The following is a 19,908-nucleotide window of genomic DNA, read 5'->3' as shown; positions in this document are numbered from 1 at the left end:
GTATACATATGTAACAAACCTGCACATTATGCACATGTACCCTAGAACTTAAATAATAATAATAATAATAAATAAATAAAAAAGAAATGTAAAAAAAAAAAAAAGCAACAACAAACCCAGGGATAGGGAGAGAATCTGATTTTCATAGTTGCCAGCTTATAATATTCAAAATGCAAAAAATATAAGGCATAGGAAGCAGGAAACAATGACCCATACACAGGAAAAAAGAAACCGATAGAAAATGTCCCAAAGGAAGCTGAGACATTTGACATTTTTAATGTGGACTTTAAATCATATGCTCAAGATCTAAAGGAACTATGGGCAAAGAACTAAAGGAAACCATGAAAAACAATGTCCTAAGTAGACAGTATCAATAAAGAGAAATTATGAAAAAGGAATCAAATAGCAATTCTGGACCTGAAAAGTACAGTGACAGAACAGATTTGAACAGGTAGAATAATTAACTAATATGAATATAGGTCAATTGAGATTATCCAATCTGAGAAACAGAAATAAAAAGGAATAAAGAAAAATGAACAGACCCTAAGAAATCTGTGAGACACCATTAAGTGTACCAATATACACAAAATGGTAGTCCCAGAATGAGAAAGGGGCAGAAAGAATATTTGAAGTAATAATGACCGAACACTAACCAAATTTAATGAAAGACATAAGTCTACACATCCAAGAAGTTCTGTGACTCCAAAGTAGGATAAAGACGTCTATACCAAGACACATTATAATCAGACTGTTGAAAGCCAAACAGAATACTGGAAATAGCAAAGATCACAAATCACTATACCAGATATAATAATCATGAAAAAGTTTGAAATATTGTGAGAATTACCAAAATGTGACAGAGACAAGAAGTAAGCACATGCTGTTGGAAAAATGATGGTGATAGACTTGCTTGATACAGGGTTGCCATGAATCTTCAGTTTGTAAAAAATGCAGTATCAGCAATGTGCAATAAAGCAAAGGACAAAAAAGAAAGGAATGCCTGTATAAGACGTAGAAAACAAATAGCAGAAGTCCTTCATCAGCAATTACATTAAATGTAAATTGATTAAACTCTGCAATTAAGAGGAAGAGATTGGGAGAATGGATTTAAAAAAGAAATGATTCGGATATATGCTGAGACACACCTTAGATCCAAAGACAAAAATCGGTTGATAGTGAAAGGATGGAAAGATATTTCATGCAAACAGTAAACAAGAGAGCTGGAGTAGCCATACTAATATCAGACAATATAGACTTCAGGTTAAAAATTGTTACAAAAGACAAGGAAATACATTATATAATGATAAAAGGATCAACTCAACAAGAAGAATTCTTCTGAAGTGCACAGGGAACATTCTCCAATATAGACTGTATGTTAGACCATAAAACAAGTCTCAATATATTTTAAAGGGTTGAAATAATAACTATATATTTGACCACAATGGAATGAAACTAGAAATTGATAGGAAGAAAACTGGAAAATTAACAAATATGTGGAAATGAAACAACACATTCTTTAAAACCAGTGGGCCAAAGAAGAAGTCACAAGAGAAATTAGAAAATACTTTGAAAGGAATGAAAATAAAAACCTTCCTGGATATATATACCCTCTTAAGACTGAACCAGGAAGAAATTGAATCCCTCAATAGACCAATAATGAGTTTTGAAATTGAGGCAATAAAGAGTAGCCTACCAACTAAAAGAGCCCAGGACAAGGCACTCACAGCTGAATTCTACCACAGGTACGATAATGAGTTGATGCCATTTCTACGGCAACTATTCCGAAAAATTGAAAAGGAGGGATTCCTCCCTAACTCATTCTATAAAGCCTGCATCATCCTGATACCAAAACCTGGAAGAGATACAACAAAAAAGAAAACTTCAGGCCAGTATCCTTGATAAACATCAATGCAAAAATCCTCAATAAAATACTGGCAAACCAAATCCAGCAGCACATCAAAAACCTTATCCATCATGATCAAGTAGTGTCCATCCCCTGTGTGTTAATCTGTTTTCACACTGCTATAAAGAACTGCCCGAGACTAGGCAATTTATAAAGAAAAGTTTAATTGACTCACAGTTCCACGTGGCTGGGGGAGGCCTCAGGAAACTTACAATCATGGTGGAAGGCAAAGCAGGCACCTTCTTCACAAGGTGGCAGGAGGGAGTGAATGAATGAAGGGGGAAGAGGCCCTTATAAAACCATAAGATCTTGGCCAGAAGCAATGGCTCACACCTGTAATCCCAGCACGTTAGGAGGCTGAGGTGGGCAGATCACTTGAAGTCAAGAGTTCGAGACCAGCCTGGCCAACATAGTGAAACTCCATCTGTACTAAAAATAGAAAAATTAGCTGGGCGTGGTGACATGCGCCTGTAATTCCAGCTACTCCAGAGCCCGAGATATGAGAATCGCTTGAACCTGGGAGGTGGATGTCACAGCGAGCCAAGATTGAACCAATTCTCTACTGCCTGGGCAACAGAGCAAGACCCCACCTCGTAAATAAGTAAATAAATAAAACCATCAGATCTCATGCAACTCACTATCATGTGAACAGCATGGGGGAAACCACCCCTATGATTCAGTTACCACCACCTGGACTCTTCCTTGACACATGGGGATTATGAGGTTTATAATTCAAGATGAAATTTGGGTGGGAACACAAAGCCTAACCATATCATTCCACCCCTGGCCCCTCCCAAATCTCATGTCCTCACATTTCAAAACACAATCAAACCTTTCCAACAGCCCCCCAAAGTCTCATCTGAGACAAGGCAAGTTCCTGCTGCCTATGAGCCTGTAAAATCAAAAGCAAGTTAGTTATTTCATAGATGCAATAAGAGTATAGGCATTGGGTAAATACACCCATTCCCAGTGGGAGAAATTGGCCGAAACAGAGGGGCTACAGGCCCCATGCAATTCTGTAATCCAGCAGGGCAGCCAAATCTTAAAACTCCAAAATGATCTCCTTTGAGTCCATGTGTCACATTCAGGTCACGCTAGTGCAAGAGGTGGGCTCCCAGGGCCTTGAGTGGCTCTGCCCTTGTGGCTCTGCAAGGTACAGCTCCCTCTCTGGCCGATTTCACGGGCCGGCATTGAGTGTTTATGGCTTTTTTAGGTACATGGTGTAAGTTGTCGGTGGATCTACCATTCTGGGGTCTGGAGGAAGGTAGCCCTCTTTACCACAGCTCCCCTAGGCAGTGCCCCAATGGGGACTCAGTGTGGGGGCTCCAACCCCACATTTCCCTTCCATACTGCCCTAGCAGAGGTGCTCCAGGCTCCACCCCTGCAGCAGACTTCTGCCTGTATATCCTGGCATTTGCATACATTCTGTGTAATCTATGTGAAAGTTCCTAAACCTAATTTCTTCACTTCTGTGCACCTACAGGCCCAATACCTAACATGTAAGACACCAAGGCTTGGGGCTTGTACCCTCTGAAACAATGGCCCGATCTGTACATTGGCCCCTTTTAGCCACGGCTGGGGCATGGGCACCAAGAGACTGCACAAAGCAGCAAGGCCTTGGGCCCAGCCCACAAAACCATTTTCTCCTCCTAGTTTTCTGGCCCTGCAGTGGGAGGGCTTGCTGTGAAGACTTCTGACATGTCCTGAAGACATTTTCCCCATTGTCTTGGCAATTAACATTTGGCTTCTCGTTACTTATGCAAATTTCTGCAGCTGAGTTTTTGTTTTCTATTGCTCCATCAGACTGGAAATTTTCCAAACACTTATGCTCTGCTTTCCTTTTCAACATATGTTCCAATTCCAGACCATCTCTGTGTGAATTATGGGGATTATAATTCAATATGAGATTTGGGTGGGGACACAAAGCCTAATGATGTCACCTGAGATGCAAAGGTGGTTCAGCATAGGCAAATCAATAAATGTGATTCTTCACATAAACAGAACTAAAGACAAAAACTACATGATTATCTCAATAGATGCAGAAATGGCCTTCAATAAAATTCAACATCCCTTCATGTTGAAAACTCTCAATAAACTAGGTGTTGAAGGAGCATACCTCAAAATAAGAGCCATATATGACAGACCTACAGCCAGTATCATTCTGAATGGGCAAAAGCTGGAAGCATTCCCCTTGAAAATAGGCACAAGACAAGGATGCCCTTTCTTACCACTCCTATTCAGCATAGTATCGGAAATTCTAGCCAGGGCAGTCAGGCAAGATAAAGAAATAAAGGGTATTCAAATAGGAAGAGAGGAAGTAAAACTGTCTTTGTTTGCAGATGACATGATTCTATATCTAGAAAACACCATTGTCCCAGCCCAAATGCTTCTTAATCTGATAAGCGGCTTCAGCAAAATCTCAGGATACAAAATCATTGTGCAAAAGCATTCCTATACACCAGTAGCAGGTAACCACACAGCCAAATTATGAATGAACTGCCACTCACAATTGACACAAAAAGAAAAAAATACCTACGAATATGGCTAACAAGGGAAGGCAGGACCTCTTCTAGGAGAACTACAAACCACTGCTCAAAGGAATCAGAGATGACACAAACAAATGGAAAAACATCGCATGCTCATGGATAGGAAGAATGAATATCATTAAAATGGCCATACTGCCGAAAGCAATTTATAGATTCAATTCTATTCCCATTAAACTACATTGACATTCTTCACAGAATTAGAAAAAAATATTTTGAAATTCATATGGAACCAAAACCATATAAAATTCATGTGGAACCTGAATATTCAAGACAAGTCTAAGCAAAAAGAAAGAAGCTGGAGACATGATGCTACCTGACTTCAAACTATACTACAAGGCTACCGTAACCAAAACGGCCTGATATTTATACAAGAACAGACCGATGGAACAGAATAGAGAATCCAGAAACAAGACTGCATACCTACAACCATATGATCTTAGATAAACCTGACAAAAACAATGGGGAAAGGATTCCCTATTTAGTAAGTGGTGCTGGGAGAACTGGTGAGCCATATGCAGAAAACTGAAACTGGACCCCTTCCTTACACCATACAAAAAATTAAAAAATCAACTCAAGATGGATTAAAGACTTAAATGTAAAACCCAAAACTATAAAAACCCTAGAAGAAAATCTAGGCAATACCATTCAGGACCATAGGCATGGGCAAAGATTACATGACGAAGGTGTCAAAAGCAATTGCAACAAAAGTAAAATTGATGAATTGGAGCTAATTAAACTAAAGAGCTTCTGCCCAGCAAAAGAAACTGTCATCAAAGTGAACAGACAGCCTACGGAATGGGAGAAAAATTTTGCAGTCTATCCATCTGACAAAGGTCTAGCATTCAGCATCTACAAGGAACTTAAACAAATTTACAAGAAAAAAAAAAAGCCACCCCAGTAAAAAGTAGACAGAGGTTGAATAGACACTTCTCAAAAGAAGACATACATGTGGTCAACCAGCATATGAAAAAGAGCTTGACATTACTGATCCTTAGAGAAATGCAAATCAAAACTGTAATAACCATCTCACACCAGTCAGAATGGCTATTATTAAAAAGTCAAAAACAAAACAAACAAACAAAAAAAAACAGATGCTGGCAAGGTTGTGGAGAAATGAAACACTTTTACATTGTTGGTGGGAATGTAAATTAGTTCAACCATTGTGGAAGACAGTGTGACGATTCCTCAAAAACCTAGAGGCAGAAATACCATTCGACCCAGCAATCTCATTACTAGGTATATACCCAAAGGATTATGTATCATTCCCTCATAAAAATACACGCACATGTATGTTCATTGCAGCACTGTTCACAACAGCAAAGACATGGAACCAGCCTAAATGCCATTCAGTGATAAGACTGAATAAAGAAAATGTGGTACATATACCCCCATGGAATACTATGCAGCCATTAAAAGGAACAAGATTATGTCCTTTGCAGGGGCATGGATGGAGCTGGAAGCCATCATTCTCAGCAAACTAATGCAGGAACAGGAAACCAAACACTATATGTTTTCATTTATGAAGTGGGAGCCGAATGATGAGAACTCATGGACACGTGGGGAAACAACACACACTGGGGCCTGTAGGAGGATGGGGGTGGGAGGAGGGAGACCATCAGGAAAAATAGCTAATGGACGCTGGGCTTAATACCTTGGTGATGGGATGATCTGTGCAGCAAACCACTATGACACAAACCTGCACATCCTGCACATGTACCCCTGAACTTAAAAGTTAGAAACTAAGGTAAAAATAAAAGAAAACCCGTACATCAAAACTTACTGAATGTAAAGAAAGCAGTGCTCAGAGGGAAATTTATAGCTGTAAAAGCGTACATTATAAAAGATCTAAGACTAAACACACAGAGTAGACTAAACACAGAAAACAAAACGAAATAAATAATAAAGATTACATTGAAGATTAATGGAGAATAGGAAAACAGTAGAATGAATGAAACCAAAAGTTGGGTTCTCTCGTAAGATCAACAAAATTGACAAATTTTTAACGACTGGTCAAGAAAAAAGAGAAGACTCAAATTACCAAAATTAGGAAGAAAAATTATGACATTACTGACATAGAATTAAGAAGGATTATACACTATGAACAATTTTATGCCAACAGATTAGATAATTTAGATGAAATGTACCAGTTCCTAGAGTGAATGTAATGAAATGTACCTGTTCCTAGAAACATGTAAAGTACCTGAGGAAGTCGAAAATCTTTATTGACCTATATAAACAGGTTGAACCAATAATAATAATAATAATAACAATAATAGTAATCCAACAATACAACCCAAGGGCCAGATGGCTTCACTGGTGATTCTACCAAACAAATAAAGAAGAATTAACATGAATCCTGACACTCTCCCAAAAATTAGAATAAATACTCTGTGAGGTAAGCATTACCCTGATACCAAAGCCAGACAGATATTTCATAAGAAAACTATAGGCCAAGATCTCTTAGGAATATAGATAAAATTATTCAGCAAAATACCAGCCAACAAAATCCAGCAGCATTTTTTTAAAAGAGTTATATACCGTGATCAAGCGGGATTTATTCCAAGAATGCCAAGGTGTTTCAGCATATGAAGATCAGTGTAATGTACCATTTTAGTAGAATGAATTGCTCAGTAGACACACACAAAAAAGCGACAAAATCTTATACCCTTTCATGAGAAAAATGCTGAACATGTAGGAAAATAAGAGAACTTCATCAGTCTTATAAAAGGAATCTATGAAAAACCCACAGCAACAGCATACTTAGTGGTGAAAGAGAAAACTTTCCTCCCAGTAGCAGGAACAAGATAAATGATGTCTACTGTTGCCACTTTTGTTCAACTTGTACTGGAAATTTTAGCCAGAAAATTGGGCAAGAAAATAAAAGGCATCCAGATGGCAAAGGAAGGAGACTATCTCTCTTTACACATGACATGTTATTCACAAAAAATCCTAAAGAATCCATGAAATAATTGTTAAAGCTAATAGCCACATTTTAGCAAAGCTGCAAGATATAAGCTCACCACACAAAAATCAGTTGCATTTCTATACACTAGCAATGAACAACCCAAAAAGGTAACTGTGAAAACAATTCAGTTTACGATAGCATCAAAAAATAGAATACTTATGAATAAATTTAACCGCAGTAGTGCAAGACTTGTATGCTGAAAACTACAAAACGTTGCTGAAAGAAATTAAAGATCTAAGTAAAGTGAAAGACCTCCTGTGCTATGGATTAGAAGACATAACATTGTTAAGATGGCAATACTCTTGAAGTCATTTTACAGATTTAGTGTAACATCTATTAAAATTCCAATGGTCTTTTTTGCTGAAATGGACAAACGTACCAAAATACATATATGAATTTTCAGAGGATCCCAAATAGTTAAAACAATCTTGAAGGAAAAAAAAAAAAAAAGAACAAAGGTGGAAGACTCACAACTCCTGATTTCAAAACTTACTGCAAAGTATAGCAATCAAAATAGTGTGGTACTGGAATAAGGGTAGACATGTAAATCAATGGAATAGAGTTGAAAGTCCAGAAATAAACCCATACATCTGTGATCAACTGATTTCCAACAAGGGTGCCAAGACCATTCAGTGGGGAAAGAATAGCCACTTTACATATGGTGATGGTATAACTGGATATCTACATGCAAAAGAATGAAGTTGGACCCCAACCTCATACCACATACAAAAATGAACTCCAGATGGATCAGATACCTCAATGTAAGTGCTTAAACTATAAAACTCTTAGAAGAAAACACTTGAGGAGTTCAGTTGTATAATAACTGCTCTCTTACAGCACTTATGCTATAGTGGTAGACTTCAGTGTCTAGACGCTCCTTTCAGTGAAGGTTGTCTTTTGATCAATCTGTCTCTAACGTTTTGCACAGAGTTGGTGCTCAGTAAAAAGTCTGTTGATCAAATATGAATGGGAGAGATAAGGACAATTTCAGCTATACTAAAGTTTACCAAAAAGATTTTAGATTTTCAGAATTTTTTTTTTCTTCATTGTGTGCTTGGTCACTGCAAGTATGTTTCCTCCCTGGGCGTTTTCTTTTGCCAAAATGGAGGTTATGGGGCATGTGAAGATGATCTCCCCAACTGCAGGTAGTTGTCATTTGTGTATCTGATAATGCAGGATTGAAAACAGTGACTTTCAATTTGACTGTTTTACACCTGACAAAATGGATTTATAGCCTGTTTTTAAAAATTATATTAAGCTATGTCTTAATTATGTAATATTTAGAACTTAAGGTCTAGATGCAGCCTCAGTTTGAATACCTCTAATGGCATGGAGCTCAGTGTCTTCCCAGGCAACTATCAGTGAACTGCTCTATTGAAAGTTACAAAGGTCTTTCTCAGGTTGATCAGAAAATCTTTTCCTCTTGGTGTCTGCTTGTTTCACCAATGGAATCACACCAAGCAATTGATATATTTGAAGTAACAATGCTGTCTCTCTCAATTTTATATCCCTTTCTTCTAACCCAAGGTATATATTATTTACCATAGCATTTTAATCTGCCATACAGTATGCTTCTGGGTGGCTTACACCACTGACAGTTTCTGTGACTTCTAGGGATGCAAATGAATATCAATATTTTTTAAAGTAAACTACCAATCAAACTGACTTTTACACAGCTGCTTTTGTAGGGGGATGTTGAAATTTTCTACCTGCTCCAAAATGTATTTCCCACTAGATAGTACAACTTTCACATCTTTCATTTGGGTTAAATGTTGAATTTCTTGGTATAGTGCAAGCATGTGATACAGGTTGGCCACCTCTTTCTCCTGTTAACACTATGTGGCCATAAGACATAGGATGGGAGGGTTTTGAATGGGAAGAATAACACAGAAACGCTGGAATAGAAGCCCTTATGAGTGGGTAGGACATGCTCCCCACTCTACCTACTAGAGATGTAGGGAGAAGAGAGGCACCTTGGGAAGATACCTTACCTCCTTTTCAAGTTTTCTTCAGGCTAATACTGGCATGGTAAAACTCTGAAAACAAGTCTTTTGCTACAAAAGAGTAGATATGATGCATTCCATTCCAAAGCTAAATCGAATCATTTGAAGAAATAATTTCTGTTTGAGATCATCTGCATAACTATGTGTCCATCTTGACTTATGGCAAATTCGTGTTTATCCTTTGAAATGAACATGCTACAGGAAGACATTTCCAACCCAGATCTCACTTCGTCCCAGGTTATAAAGAATTCTCTCTCTGTTACGCCATTTCTGCTTCCTATGCATACTTTTTTTTTGTTGTGCCCTTTCACTGTATTGTATTTATTTATTTGCCCACTGGACTCTAATTCCTTGAAGACCTAGACTGCGTCTCATTTTTCTCTGTATTCTCAGTGCATGGATAGTGGCCATCAGTGTCTGGCATACATATAGTAAGTATATGATACATGCTTGGTGAACAGACATATATTTAGGCAAGAGTTGAGGAACGGAAACAAAGGCAAGTGAGAAATTAAGTGTCCCTACTTGTTTCTGGGGCAGGTGACAGTCATCTGCATATAATTCTAACATAGATTTACATATGATCCTGGGACAACTGTTAATAGATTTCCACATACAAAAGGATAAAGTTGGACTCCAACTTCACACCATTTTGATTTATAAAATTTAACTCAAAATGGACCAAAGACCTAAACTTAAAAGTCAAAATGGTAAAACTCTTAGAAGAAAACACTTGGGAAGTTTAGTTGCATACTAACTGCTGTCTTATGGCACTTACTATGGTATAGTGTAGTGGACTTCAGTATATAATCCAAGTACTGTGGAGTTTGGTTTGGGTTATAAACTCAATGTTATAAAGACAAAAATCATGTGTTCTTTAAACCTCTGAAATCACTAGGATTTAGGCCTTTGAAAGCTCAAATGTAATGGATTAAAGGAGAGACTACATTTAATTTTGACTCTGTACATAAAGATCTAATGCACTGCTGTGCATTTTTGTAAGTACTTCAATATTTGTTTTGTGCTTGATTTAGATTGAAGAGAGGTTTGGGTCTAATAAAAAGAAAAATCTGTTGCTTGTAAAGGTGATTCAACATTGTATCCACACTATTAAGGACAGTGAAGTATCTCTACATCTCTCTAAGCATGTTCAAAATAGCCACTGGTTCTGCCTCCTTTTGGCAGGGTCTAGTTTGGAAACAAAACCTTGAACCAAATAGTGCTCCTCTCTGGAGCACTCTCTTTGTGCAGAGTTTCTTCTCAGAATGTATTTTGTTAATAAATTAACTCATTTCTATTGTAGCTGCCCAAGGGAATTCTTTCTTGGTGAGTGGCTTAGAAAGCAAAAAGATACTGTCATCCTTTTTCCTTATAGACTAATTTTGACTACTTGTTTTTAATTTATTCTTTTTTAGGAAGCTAAACTGCAAGGTGGAAAGGAGTCAGAGCTGTAGTGACACAGCCCAGGAAAGAGTGAAGAGCAGACTCAGAGCAGCTCCAGGCAACAAAGCCAAGGTACACCCTCAGCCACAGACCTCCGGGGCTTGCGAGGCCTGCCCCATCACCCCCTCTGCACACAGTCACAAAATAAACTGTTCCAGAAGAGAAGAAGCAGAATGAGCTCAGGCATACTAGTTATGCTGGAGAAGTCCACAAGCAGATGTGAAGGAAGAAAGTTTGAATTAGTAGCCCGATGGGTAGAATAAGGGCTACTAGAGAATCCCCCCTTCTTTTTTTTTTTTAAGAGACAGAGTCTCACTCTGTCACCTAGGCTGGTGTCGCAGTGGTGCAACCATAGCTCACTGCAGCCTCAGACTCCTGGGCTCAAGTAGCCTTTCTCACCTCAGCCTCCCACGTAGCTGGGACTGCAGGCACATGCGACCACACCTAATTTTTTAATTTTTTGTAGAGATGGGATCTTGCTATGTTGTCCAGGCTGGTCTCAAAGTGATACACCTGCCTCCGCTTGCCAAAATGCTGGGATTACAGCACTTTGGGAGGTATGAGCCACCATGCCTGGATAAGAAACCTTTTTTAAAGCTTTAGATAAGTTTTTTCCCCCCTACAGATTTTCAGTCTTATTGTTTGAAGTATATAGGATTTTCTGCTAAATGGTATGCTTTCTAAGTTAGGGATTTTCTCCCCTTCTTGGGCTCACATTACCCTTCATCCCTTTTCTTGTCCTCCCCTTCCCTGTCGTTCCACCATCATAAAGGAATGATGAAGGAAAATGTGTATGTATGTGTGTATGAATGCATAATCTTTTTAATCTCTTTCAGGTCACAACTATGACTCCAGCCTCCAACCCCATCATTGGTGTCCTCTTGTCAACTCAAAACAACCGCTGCCTCTCAGCCCCTGACTTAACCATCGAAAAGCGTCTACCCTTCAGCTCCCTTTCATCCTTGGCTTCCCTGCATAAGCCAGAGCGTTCTATCAGCCCTGAGAGCAATGACAGCATCTCCGAAGAACTAAACCATTTCAAGCCCATTGTCTGCTCACCATGTACCCCTCCCAAAAGACTCCCTGATGGCCGTGTGCTAAGTCCACTCATCATCAAATCAACTCCACGCAACCTAAACAGAAGCCTGCAGAAGCAGACTTCTTATGAAGCCAGTCCACGGATCCTCAAAAAGTGGGAACAGATCTTTCAGGAGCGACAGATCAAAAAGACCCTGTCAAAAGCCACTCTTACCTCTCTGGCTCCTGAAATGGGGGAAGACTTACTAGGTTCTGAAGGTATCCATTCTAGCAAGGAGAAGCCACCTGTGGCTGTAAATACAAGATTTTCCAGTGGGCAGGTCCTCTCTGAGTATACTGGACCCATCTCTGCCGATCTTGATTATTTCCCCTCTGTTAGCCAAACAAAAGCAGAACATGACAGTGATAATAAAAGTAACACTGAGATCCCACTGGAAACCTGCTGTTCCTCAGAACTCAAAGTGGGAGGCAGTGGGACTTCTTTGGAGAGGGAGCAGTTTGAGGGCTCAGGGTCAACTCCAGATGCCAACTTAGACAAAACCTGTATAAGCAGAGCCATGAAAATCACCACAGTTAATTCAGTGCTACCCCAAAACAGTGTTTTGGGTGGAGTCCTCAAAACAAAGAAACAATTGAAGACATTAAATCATTTTGATCTGACTAATGGTGTTCTAGTCGAGAGCCTAAGTGAAGAGCCACTTCCTCCTTTGCGTCGAGGCCGGAAAAGACACTGCAAGACCAAGCACTTGGAACAAAATGGCTCCCTTAAAAAACTGCGACAAACCAGTGGTGAGGTGGGTCTGGCCCCAAAAGACCCAGTCCTGCGAGAGATGGAGCAGAAACTTCAGCAAGAGGAAGAGGACCGACAGTTGGCTCTGCAGTTGCAGCGCATGTTTGACAACGAGAGGCGGACTGTGAGCCGGCGAAAAGGAAGTGTGGATCAGTATCTCCTACGGTCCAGCAACATGGCCGGGGCCAAGTAGCACCTAATGAACAGTGTTACCTAGTTTTAAAAGGTCTTCAGCCTTGATCATTTATCCTGAAGAGCTGAGTGTTCTCACTTTGGTTTTATTTTAATGGCAAAACACTGTCTAATATGGTTCTGAGAGGTTCCAGGGACTTTGTAGTCAATATCCAAGGGAGCAGCATTTCCGTTTCTCTGTGACCCAGGCCAGAAGCCTAAGTGACCCATCCCTAAGGGCTTCTGGGCCAAACCTGGCAGCACCCACTGGGAATGAGATTTGGAACAGCCTCATTCAGGAACATAATGGCCACAGTTAGTAATGGTAAAGAGGGGATACCTGCTTAAACTGATAGACTTCCTGACTTCTTTCAGCAGGGTATTGTTTTAAATCAGCCTTGCAGACAAAAATTAATTACATCTTTTTCAAAGAAGTGAACAGTTCCTTGGCAGATCCAAAATGATAATGGTTATGTTCCTCTTTCTGCCGTCCCTTGCCAAAAAATAAATACCTATCTATATCAGTTAAGCTTATGCCTTTACAAAAGTTAATTTACGTTCTCTGTTTAAAAAAATAACATTTGGTGAATGCTATATAGTTGACAGAACACATTTACAGACATTATTTAATTTAGTGTTTCCAAGAGACCTCTCATGTAGCTGGCATTAGCCCCATTTTTAGATGATGAAACTGCAGCGCAGATGTTCCAGTTCTCTCAACTACTAAGAGGCATAACCCATGGGTTTTCTAAAGGTTTCCCAAATAGATTACGACCTAAGGGTGTGCCAGGGGAGCCTAGGGGAAGCTAGACTGGGCATTGAACACAGAGTGCAAAATCCACATGCAAACAAGATCGACAGGGTAGATAAACATATACTGTGTATTATCCCCATCCCCCACAGTTTACAGCCTTCTGCTTTTCTGGGGGTTTCAGCCTATGAGACAAACTATAATCAGGCTTAATTATTACTTTTCACATGGCCAAGGGTTATCTGCAATGTTGATCTAAAATCCGAAAAATTTGCCCTGAAGTCAGGCAGAGAACAATACTGAAACTCCATACTATGGAAACAAGGTATCTAGCTGGATGCAGCTGGTAAATTCAGTCCCATGGACCTTTGGGGGTTTATTTTCCTTAGCAGCTGACACCATGTGTCTTTTGCATCCCTGGTGGTGCTTGGTGCTTCTGCCCATCTGGGCTCATTGAGAATAGGGATCAAGATATGATTTTAGGGAATTTCTGATGGGCTGGCATTCCCCATGTATGTATAAGTTGTTACTATAAAGTCATGTGACTGGCATTTTAATAGACCTTCCAGAGCTTATATATCCCAATATATGTTGTCTCCTTTGAGTAGCCCCAGCAGGATACTGCTTAGTTTTTCCAGTGCCATTGGTGAAAGCATTTCTGGAACTGTCTTCAAAGACTAGAAACAATGACTCCCAAAATGCTAGAACTGGAGGGGACCTTAATGGTTATCCATTCCAGCCTACTCCTACGGTCCTCCTCAGCTTCTAGACCTAGAAGCCAAAGCCCAGAACAGTGACCCATTGATTAAGGCAGATGGTATAACTCCTTTTAAGTGTTCTCAGATTTGCCTCCTTTTTCTTAGGGCAAATCTTCAGTGTTTTGTGGTGGTTTGTGGTTAGGAGAGAGAATTTAAAGTCTGAGACTAGCCAGCAGCTATTTGAAGCCTCTGGGAAAGAAGGTGGCTTATCAAGTGGGTTTGCAGTAATAAATGGAGTGCCGCTGTAAAGCAGTCAGAGCCATTTTCTTGTGCAGCTCATAGTTCCCAAACAGTTCCCAAAGAGAAGTTCCAGAGATGTCTTAAACATTGTGGTCATCATTGAGATAGGTAGAATCTCTTTGACGACTACTTCGGTGGGGAACATCACTCACCTGAATGTATGTATTCTGTGTTCTGTGTGTGTGTGTGTGCACATGTGCAGATGTATGTTTTAAAAACATATGTCAATCTCATGATTTTATAGTCACACCACTTCAGTTTTAGGCCCTACCAACAACTTACGTTCTCCAAGAGCTGCTGGAGGGCATGTTTGTGCCCAAAACAGAAGAGCTGGCTGTGGTTTACAGAAGACAGGGAGGGTGACCTTACTATAAACGCCCTTAGAGGAAACTTATCAGTTACTGCCATTTCACGCATTTCCTTTTTGATCTTAGTAAATATTATTGGAAGGCAAGTCTTGTTGGTAGGAGCAAAACACTTATTTTCCACTTGCCATCTTTTCTATATCTCCAGTAATTCGAAAACACTTCAGTTGGAATTGATTTTGTCTTTGGTAAAAGTATTTTAATAGATAAAAGATATATATTTTAAATATTTCCCCAAATTAATACTTTCATTTTAAGAATTGCATAGCAGTTGCAACAAGTGCAGAGTGAAGAACAAATTCTTGTTAAGCAAATATTCCAAACACTAGGTCCAGCTTACTGCCCTCCCCCCTCGTACCTACAGTGATGCCTAGGATGGTATTGGCAGTTGTTTTCTTAACTTCCTGCTGAGCAACAGTCCTTCAATATAGGTAGAGTGGTCTAGGTTAAGGAGGGCGGAGGCTTGATCTTTAATCAGGTTGGCTTTGGAGAAAGGAAAAACCACTAAGATAATCTATCTGTATTTTAAGATGTTTCCCATCCTTAGTAACTAAAACCTGAATGCTTTTTCTTTCTGAAAAGTCTCCCTCTCTCCTTCCATGATTGTGAAGTTGGTTACAAGTCGATATGTTAATATGGATTATTTGGGGGAAAAGAAAAGAACAAGGAAGGAAACAGAACGATGGGGAGGGTTTGTGAGCTAGAAGAAGAGGTGCAGGATTTCACAAATTCCTCACAAATCACTGAAGTCCAGTTCACCACACAAATTACCCATGTCTTACTCTGTTCCTTGTACATATGCAGTCTGTGGGTTTTTTTTCTTATTATGGGGGAAGGTATGAGAGGTGGGAGGGTGAAGGTCAGTCTGAGGGGAAATCCAAGAAATGTGGTGCCCTCAGAAGGGGGCTGTCAGCTCCTTTCCATAGAGAGGGAAACATACTTTGAGAAAATGTTCTTGACCCGTTGATTGTATCTGCTGGAAGAAGTCATCTGGGCCTGTTGGGTTGGTAGCAAATCAGGGGACTATGTATCCAACTCCTGGCCCCTTTCATATAATTGCCTCTGTTTTAAAAAGGTTAAGTCTTGTTGGGTGAGGCTTGCCCGGAAAACTCCTAAGTGGCTTCACTTATTTTTTTAATTTTAATTTAATTTTAAATTTTGCCTGAAAGCAGCACTGGTGATAAGTGTTTTATTTTTTGTTCATTTTCCCTAAAGGAAAAATGTCCTTAAGAGATAAAGCTCTTAATTGATTACTGTCTGGTTACAAACTGGCAAACTGACTAAAATGGGAAGCTGCCACCGTGCCTGACTCATGCAGCTGATGACCGAAGGCTATTCATCCTTTTTTTTCTATTTGACATACATTTACTGAGCTTCAAACTTGTGCCAGCCCTGAGCTGGACTGTGGCGATAAAGCAGTTCCTGCTCTTGAGGAGGTCCATGTCTAATGGAATGCATTTGAATGTATGTGTGGCTGGGGAGTTTATTTATGGTCTTAGGAAAGCCATTTCTGGTCCCATTTAGGATACTGCCCAGCACCCAGCAGGCTGCATTCTACATTTTAGAGACCCCATCGGTATTTGTGAATTTGCACCATTGCTTTTCTTTTACTAAGTTATGTTATGGAAGGAGAATGAATTTTCTCGTCTAGTAATTACAGGACATTAACATCTCTTCAGATGCTGCTTTTAGCTTAAGCTCCAAGAAATGAGGTGGGCTGTGGATCACTGACATGGTCAGGGGAGGCCCACACCTCAATTTAGTAACCTCCTAATCTCTCCCCCAACCTGATCTCTCATCAGAGCTGGCAGCAACTTGGGATTCCTTTCCTTTTTCCTGCCTAACTTTTCATTGAAATGTCTAGTAGGAGAATGGGAAAAGAGAAGAATCAAAGGCTGGGTCACAGCCATAGAATGTTATAGCTGGAATGGGCATGGAAATCATCCAGGTTATATTTCTTCTCTGCCCCCCCCGCCCCACCCCCCCTTTTTTCTTTTAACCAAATGAGGAACTTGCAATCCAGTGCCCTATTTTATAGTGTAGTTTTCCAGGGTCTGAATAAATAATCGTTAAAGTTTGACACACGCAGACACACACACCAATAATGGGGATACCCCCAAATGATTTAGGAGGCTATTTTACTAGCTTTTTCTTCCTGATTTTTTCAGTTAAATGTACCTATAGACCCTGAATACATGCTCAGGTAGAGAAAGTCTCCATAGTATAAGTAAGTAATATGAATGTGGAATCTTGGAGAGTGATGTATTTTGATTGGAATAATTTTAATTAAAATTTAATGATTTTAATTAAGAATTAAAAGCCAGCTAGCCAAATTTTCTTTAAAAACTGGAAACTCACTCTGGTCTTAAATTGTTCTCAGCCAGCCTTTTCCTCATCAACCCATAGAGTGGTCTTTTGAACTGGCATCTAAACATAGCTGGTTATGAATTCTCAAAGAGAAAGCAGGTCTGGGGCAGGGTGGTCGTGGGGCAGATTCTAGGGAAAGTGTTGAAGAGATTTTCTTCTGAAGATGATCTAGGAAATGCATCTTTATACATGACTGTTATCTGCTGTAGCTTTCGGAAGAAGATCATAGAAAAGAGACTAAGATATATGCAAGGGTCACCAGTTTAGAGATTAGTCAAATTGGATGAAGGAAAAAGTGCCAAGACTGGATGTGCAGATTATTCTCCGTATTATCAGTATTTTTTTTTTTCCTCCTAAGAAAAAAATTTACTCTCTCTCCTTTGTGAGTAAATGCCTCCGTAATGCCTTTTGAGTAAGGTGGCAACTTTTAGCCATCATCTTGTGAGAGGCAACCTCAAACTCTGAGCAGACTCCCTCTCTCCCTTTCTGGTGTCTTAAATCAAGAACTAGTTTGAAGCCAAGGCAAAGCAAGGTTTGTTTATCTTCCTTTCCTGTCATTTAATATAAGGTAAAACAGGCAATGAACTCACTCTTCAAATACCATAGTTCAGGAGTAGCTGTTGGCCCTGGTTCCAGATTAATATAGCAGCAGGCAGACTGCCCCTTGTTGGGGCCACCACCCTCCAAAGATGTGCCACCAATGAGAGCAGGGGTTCTTCCTCATTGGGTTCAAGTTTGCATCAAACATGGTATTACCAACGCTGAGCCTCCAGCAGAGCACTTAAAAGTCCTAGTGAGAGAATAGATACTATGCAAGGGAAAAAAATTTAAATGCCAACAAATAGTTTTTTTGTTTGTTTTTTTTTTTTTTTTTTTTTTGAGCCTGATATACTGTTTACTCTCAACTCTTTGTACAAATGTTGTTGTCCTAAGGGCCTTTTCCCCTCCTGCCTAGAAAATAGGTTGTGTGTTGGTTTTATTCAACCTGCTGTCTGCTTTAGGATTGGAGAAGGTACCTGGATCCTTGTGGACTGCCACTGCTGGCTGCCTCCTCTCCAACTCATCAGAAGAACATTTTGACAAAGACAGAGGACTTGGACCAGGGCATGCCCTGTTGGGGATGCTTCTGTCAGCAAGGACATGGCATGGAATCAAGTGGGCTGATGTGTTGTTATTTAAACAGTACCAAAGCGCATTCTTCAATGTATGTTTGCCTGCTTGAGGTGAGGCCCAAGTTGAGAATACAGTAAAGAAAACTCATGAAAGTGGATGTTCTGTTTCTAGTCAGAGTCTTGTCTCTGGAGAACAATCTCAGACAAAAACATGGGTTAAGCTTAGGCTGTGTGTGGATTGTTGGTGCTGTATGTGCTCTGGGAAATGCCCTATGTTGAATGTCTTGCTTTGGTATTCAGAACGGCAGTAAAGATTAGGAGCAGGGATGGGGTTTCCATGGTATACAACTATGTCTTTTGGCATAAGTTATCTCCAGTTGACAGTTTGCTCCAATTTACTGTCATGTTCACATTCAACCATTCATGCTCCTAATGAAGGAACCAAGAAAGAGAGTGAGTAAAGAATGAATATACAGGATGACGCTGTCCCTGCACATTAGGGTTGTACTCACAAGATCTGGTTTCTAAAAATACCCTTTTTGGAGCCATTGTTCAGGAATTTGTTAAGATCCCCTGGTGTCAGTTTCTTATACAACAGAGAACAAATGTATCCCTGTTGCATCTGAACTGGAAAACCATTTTTAGAGGGAAGTGTGACAGTGCTGCTGTGGCCTGGGTTCCAAGAAAGAATGCACGTGGCACCCAGTCTATTGCCCTGTGCACCCACTCTTTATTGCCGCTGGGCCAGGCACCCCATCATGCCTGGCCCAAAGAGGGGAGATCCTAACAAGGGGAGGCCACCTTCTGGCCAGCGAGGGGGGCCCAGCTGAGCTCTGAAGCCTGTGGCCGGCTGGTCAACCTTGAGGTGCGGTCCAGGGCACGGAGCCCTCAGGGAGAGCTGAGGCACAGGTTGGATGGTGCGCACAGCCCCCATGCACAGCCCTAGCCTTGTGAGTCACTGGCTGTGGGCTCCTGGCAGAATTCATCCATGAACTCGAGGAAGCGGCCGAACTTGGGCTGACTCTCACTCAGCGCTGGGCAGGCTGGGGGGAGTGGGGTGGTCCCGAACACTGTCCGCAGAGAGCCACTCACCAGCTGCCGGTAACGTGCTTGGAACTCCTTCAACAGCCTCTTGGCCTCCAGGTACTGCTTGTGGTTCACCAGCCGCCGTTGTGTCTGCCGGTGCAGGACAGCACCTGCAGGAAAAGAAGCCAGGAGAGGCACCAAGCTCACCCTGGTTCCCACCCAGCCAGAAGCAAGAGGCTTGGGTCTAGAGACCCTTGGAAAGTGGGATGGCATGACAGGAGGATGCCAAGGGGCTGAAAATGGCCTTTCTAGCTTGGGGCAGTAGGAAGTCAGTGGTATCCCCTTTTAACTCTATCTTAAGCCCTGGTTCAGGACCTTAACATGTTATGTGATTTTAGGCAACTCCGGGCCTCACGCTGGCTCTCCTTTT

At 40.6% G+C, this 19,908-nt stretch overlaps 2 protein-coding genes across 13 annotated transcripts in view; one reads left to right on the top strand and one right to left on the bottom strand.

Annotated features, from left to right (window-relative positions):
* RNF169 (ring finger protein 169) overlaps positions 1-18,610 on the top strand; it is a 91,902-nt gene extending 73,292 nt beyond the window's left edge. Inside the window, 2 exon segments of the mRNA XM_017885264.1 lie at positions 10,833-10,932; positions 11,697-18,610. Coding sequence (XP_017740753.1) covers positions 10,833-10,932; positions 11,697-12,881 — 1,285 coding nt within the window. The 3' untranslated portion in view covers positions 12,882-18,610.
* Positions 17,078-19,908, bottom strand: part of XRRA1 (X-ray radiation resistance associated 1) — a 97,731-nt gene continuing 94,900 nt past the window's right edge. For 11 of the 12 annotated variants that reach the window (XM_017885251.1, XM_017885255.1, XM_017885259.1 and 8 more), the window contains one exon: positions 17,140-19,648. In XM_017885251.1, the coding sequence (XP_017740740.1) occupies positions 19,395-19,648 (254 nt within the window). In that variant the 3' untranslated portion in view covers positions 17,140-19,394. Of the gene's footprint in view, positions 19,649-19,908 lie in introns of all 12 variants that reach the window. The other variant, XM_017885253.1, reaches the window with a different exon arrangement.

The sequence above is a fragment of the Rhinopithecus bieti genome, unplaced genomic scaffold (genome assembly GCF_001698545.2).
Source record: "Rhinopithecus bieti isolate Rb0 unplaced genomic scaffold, ASM169854v2 scaffold_14549, whole genome shotgun sequence".
Taxonomy (NCBI): Eukaryota; Metazoa; Chordata; class Mammalia; order Primates; family Cercopithecidae; genus Rhinopithecus; species Rhinopithecus bieti.
This window is presented reverse-complemented; position numbering and strand designations above follow the sequence as displayed.